This window comes from Dermacentor albipictus, chromosome 1 (assembly GCF_038994185.2).
Source record: "Dermacentor albipictus isolate Rhodes 1998 colony chromosome 1, USDA_Dalb.pri_finalv2, whole genome shotgun sequence".
In the NCBI taxonomy this organism is placed as follows: Eukaryota; Metazoa; Arthropoda; class Arachnida; order Ixodida; family Ixodidae; genus Dermacentor; species Dermacentor albipictus.
In genome coordinates this window covers 34,888,604-34,893,731 of record NC_091821.1, presented here as the reverse complement: position 1 = coordinate 34,893,731, position 5,128 = coordinate 34,888,604, and the positions used below count along the sequence as shown (strand labels likewise).

General features: G+C 45.3%; 1 protein-coding gene across 1 annotated transcript; it reads right to left on the bottom strand.

Annotated features, from left to right (window-relative positions):
- Positions 1-1,838: 1,838 nt before the first annotated feature.
- Positions 1,839-4,707, bottom strand: LOC135901047 (uncharacterized). Its single transcript, XM_065430684.1, has 2 exons — positions 4,569-4,707; positions 1,839-2,458 (listed from the first exon to the last, which is right to left on the bottom strand). The coding sequence occupies exons 1-2, from the start codon at positions 4,578-4,580 to the stop codon at positions 2,039-2,041; spliced, it is 432 nt and encodes a 143-aa protein (XP_065286756.1). The 5' UTR covers positions 4,581-4,707; the 3' UTR covers positions 1,839-2,038.
- Positions 4,708-5,128: the final 421 nt, after the last annotated feature.

Sequence of the window (5,128 nt, the reverse complement as noted above, 5' to 3'; positions counted from 1 at the left end):
TGCCATCCCTTCGTTCCTGAAAACATGGATAAAATGTAATGTGCTACCCTAACGGAATTATTCACCGCATCATTGCTTTCCCTTGAATAAAATTTTTAAATCTTGCAGCAACATATGCAATACAATTGATTTTATCCAGAACTCCATCCAACACTCCAGACCACATTTCAATGAATTGTGAATATTTTTGAAGCATGGTTGCCAATATAATCATTTAACGCATCGACTGATGGGCGGATTGACTGAGTCTTTGAATCTGTAAGTCAGCGATTGATTAGCTCATTTGCTGAGTAATTGGTAACCGGAACGTAATAACCGAGATTTATTGTCACCCTCAATATGATCATACGGAACTCGGGGAAGCCAAGAGAAATGGCGAGCAAAATAAAGAAGTTTTATTTTTCAATGCATATGGGCGCTCAGTCGTCTCATCGTTTGGTTTAGTGCTCCTGTGGAAAATATTCGTAGAAAACTGAAGAACATAGTTAAGCGTACTGCATCGTTCTCTAGGTTGACTGATCAGTTAAGGGAGAAGGTTCACCACAGCTAGGCAAGGGTAAAATATTAGTTTTGTGCTAATTCTATTGCAGACACTAGATATACAAATTTAGAATAGGCCAACTTCATTGTGGGCCCTTTGCGCAATTCTGTGCTCGCTTCGTGTTCTTTTCTGTGCACGGTGGTTTGCACCCCCAACGCTCCGGCACCCTAATCTAAATGTGTAATGTCTTAACCCTCCCCGGTAACCTAGAGGCTGTGGCGTTTGGTACCGGCCGTGGTGGTCGCATTTTGATGGGGGCGAAATCTAAATACGTTCGTGTGCTTAGATCTTCGCGCACGTAAAGAACCCCACATGGTCAAAATTATTCCGAAGTACCCACTATACAACGTGCCTTATAATAATATTCTTATTGTGGCACACAAAAACACTAAATTTGAATAATTGATCTTAAGACCGCATTTTAGAGCCTTCATTATTGGCTGGTCCCGTCTACTTCACTAACAAGAATGGTCGACAGTCAGTCAGCCCATCGGCGTACAAGAATGCACTAAACTAGAAGAAATACTCAGCCCACTTCTAGGTGTATCTACAAGTGTCTACGCACACTTTTTCTTTCCCACATATATATTTTTTTTTTTGCGACGGCACTTCATTTTAGTGGCACAAAGATATCCTATTTTGATTTCCTCGCAGTGATATAATTTTGCGTGATAGCATCATTATCATGATGACTAAGTGTGTTTGTTGTATCAATGGCAGGACCGGCATAGTGTAACGATTCTATAAGGAGCCAGCACTGACCAGGAGAGACTATGCGGTAGGCTGGCCACAAAAATGGCATAACATATTTAACTCTAACAGACGCGCACTTGTATTGACGTTTGCTTTAAGCCGATACATACAGCGATGCATTGTCCGCGGCCATACGTTTTGCGAGGTGCGCACACGCTCCTATACGTTGTAGCACACCGGCGCCCAGTAATATCTGAAGCTGGACACAAGTGCCTCAGTATGAGCAGTATGTTTGTTGTAAACTCTAAATCACAGCGTGTACTAACGAGAATTGTCTCCTTCGCTTTTCGCACGCCAACTTTCAGCGCTGGTTGTCCATTCCAATTCTTTTCTTTTTTTCTCGGTTCATGAGTGGTACAGGTGACGTTCAGCCCACGTCGTCACCGGTATCGGCGGGTCGTTACTTGTGGATGATAAGAAAAAAGCAATTGATTCAAGCCGAAGAAATACATACATTATATCGGCCCAATATACGCTTGAATCCCGGACAAATACCATGATGAAGAGACCAACCACAGTCACTGAAATCACTTAGAAAGTTGGACAACTGTGAACGAAATCTTTTATTTTTTCATTCTGTGTGTACAGTTAACATCTACCGCTGTCGTCGATCCTGTCAGATTTCAGATGTTGTTGGTATAAGTGAGCTTCCGTCGTGGTGCAGCGCGATGTCTTTTCCGCTCGAGACTAGCTTATCGGACGTGTAGAGGTGGGCGATATAGGAAAGCATGGCGCTAGAGCAGCTTAGTAACCACCAACGCCGGCGTATTGGCTGCCGTGTGCCTGGCTTCCGAAGGATCCCTGAGCGCCGGACACACCCCTGTTGAATCCGCTGCTGCCCTGGCCGAAACCACTGCCGTAGCGGTTGCTCTTGGAATCCGAGAAGCCCGTGCTGCTGCGGTGTCCACCCTGGTTGCTGTAGCCCTGGACATTCTTGTAGGCGTTGCCCCTGTCAAAGGCTCCGCTTCCCTGGTTGTGTCCAGATGCGCCGGCACTGAAGCCGCCCTGCGAGGCGCTAGCCTGCTGGTTGTAGCCGGCACCTAGGCCGCCACCGTATCCGCCGTAACCTAGGCCGGTGCCCAGCCCGGCGCCAGCACCGTAGCCACCGGCGCCCAGGAGGACATCACCGGCGAAGCAGGCGCTCACGCCCAGAAGAACGAGTACCTGCGTGATTCGTTTGAAAAGGTTGAGAAAGTTAGCGGGAACACAGTGAGGCCAATCACCAACATGGAAGTCTCCAGGTATTGTTCAAAGCCAACTTGGTTCAAATCCAGCGCGACGTGTTGGAGCCAGAAAAAAAAGAAAGAAAAAGCAAAAAAAAAGCGCAGCAACAAGACATGATTCAAACTGTTAAGCTTCAATTTGCCAATAGCTTTGCATGCTCTTAATACCCGGGGCCGGTATTTTGTAGCGATGCCTTTTTCGATTCTATGCTTTTTCAGGCTTTTCGCGCTTGGCCAGTGGTCAGAGCGGCGGTCTGCCCACATTATCAACTGGATCAGGTGGCCGTGTGTGGTGGATGATAAGAATAGCATAGAATAAGGCATAAGGCATCGCTACAAAATAGCGGCCCCGGTTATCAATATAATGGCATATTTTGACGAGGGCGGTGATGTGGGCTTGTTGGTCAGACATATTGGATTGCGACGATGTGTCGCGCAACAACAGGACATTAAAATGAGAAGGAACGACAGACACACAAAGCGCTGCTTGTCCTTGTGTCAGCGATTTTTGGTGCTCGTGAACTGATGTACCGCTATACTTCCTCCCAATTGCATATTTCACCATGGGCGAAAAACAGTTGGTTAGTTGTAAGGTCAGATATTAATTTCATGCTCCGTAAGATATTCTTATAGTATGTAGCACGAGACTACAGTTTCCAATAATTGACTTGTAAGCTCCTGCAGCGAGATACGAAAGGAGATCGGAAAACCAGGAGAGAGTGCGAAATCTTGCCTCTTCCAGGTCTTGAGGCCGCTCACTCTCGTGGTCTTGTTTAATCTCCGGCTGCTCATACTAGGAAACATTTTGCGACAACAATCACGTCAGAGCGCCCACGATTATGTGTCGCATTTATTGTGAATGTATAAACCCTTAAACTCCGGCGAATTACGATGTGATGCCAATGAAATGTTTCAGTCTTTTTATTTGATTGGATTGACGATGTACTTTTCATTACGGTACCATTGTTTGCAGAAAACTCTCCCGGCTCTATAATTTATTTATGTATTTATTTATTTATTTATTCATTTATTTTACTTACTCATAGCTGAGAACGACAGTCACATGCCTCCGAAAGGAGTAATGTATAATTTTGCAACATCTTGAGTACCGGAAGGTGTCTAGTTAAATTACACCATTTTAATTTTTAGTCACAGATAATGAATAACATGACCTTGAATTAAAACCCACAGTCGCTGTAGGTTGTGTTCTGCAATGAAACGACAGCTACCATTTCGAATAAAAGTGTTAAGCAAAGTTACACACGGAAATCGTTTAAAGTTTTATAAGCTTTACCATCAATAACGCTCTCTGTATATTTTTTTCCTTAAAGTATACGGTGATGAGTACATTTTGCTAGTTTTCTTATTATCAACGCTAGACAATAAAATGGAATGTTTTGTTATGCTGTGCAGGCTGTTAACGATTGCTGTTCCTTTGAACTCAACTATATGTGCCAATGCTTGTCGTCACCTTTAGAAAAATTGCTTATTGAATTACTGGATGGTCCAGGGCTTTCTATAGAAAGACGGCGCTTTCTGTAAAAAGCAGTCTTTCTACCATGGAAAGCTTCCGAGAGTACAAGGCAGACTTCGAGAAAGAAACAGCCTTGAACTTTTGTAAGGACATATGAATGTGCTACTTATGGACCAGCATGCTAATGTCGTATGCTTATAATACCGCTAAGCGTTAACGAACAACGTAATTATAATACAGCGCAAGACGACTGTATACAAAAAGACAGCACTTTGCAGGTAGGTGATAACTGCTACGTGCCGAACAAAATATTACATCAGGTCCTACGCATACAATGCTTCCAGCGCTTGTTGCAAATGATTGCGATTCGCGTCGGCGAACTTTGTAACATTTGTCAAATTTCGAGTAAAGCGCAGGTTGCAGGCTGATAAACTAAATAGTGGACGTGGCGAAAAGGAAATGACATTATTATGCAAATTACCTGTCAACCGATGATGAATATGTACTCAGGCTTTCCAAGAAAAACAGGCGTAAGAAGGCGACCCCTTCGAACGCCAGGCTGGAAAAAGTAACTTACGAGGGACAGCATCTTGGTCGGAGGTTGAGAGCGGCTCGGTAGACGCAACGAAGTGAGAGTGATGGCTCCACACTAGACGGGCGCGCTTTTTTATACCTTAGCGCGTGCGCAAACTCATTCGTGCGGCGCGCTATCTCGCCAATGAGCGCGGGCTGTATACCTTCCTGGCGGAGCATGGCGCGCTTCCGGGAGCATGGCGGGTATCGTCTGCCGCCGCCTGCCATCCTGTCGGAGGATTTCCACCCCGATTACGCCAAGTTGAGATGCCGCCTATCTCTTCGCCCCAAACAGATGCAGCCAGGGTGGGGCGAGGTGCGCGCTACACCGACCTGCGCATCCTTTCGGGTTTGCATCAAGACAGTCGCGCATGTATTCGGGCGCACGGTGCACCGTATTGCAGCCCGTTCGACTTGATCGGAACCCGAAATCACACAAAAACTCTTACGCTATAATTGTTCGTAAGAGTAAATTCCAGTCAGTCCTGGCGCTGGACATCTTATTAGCGAAGGTGACTGGACAACGGCAATAAGAAGTTGCAAATGAAAAGCTTCGTCAATTTG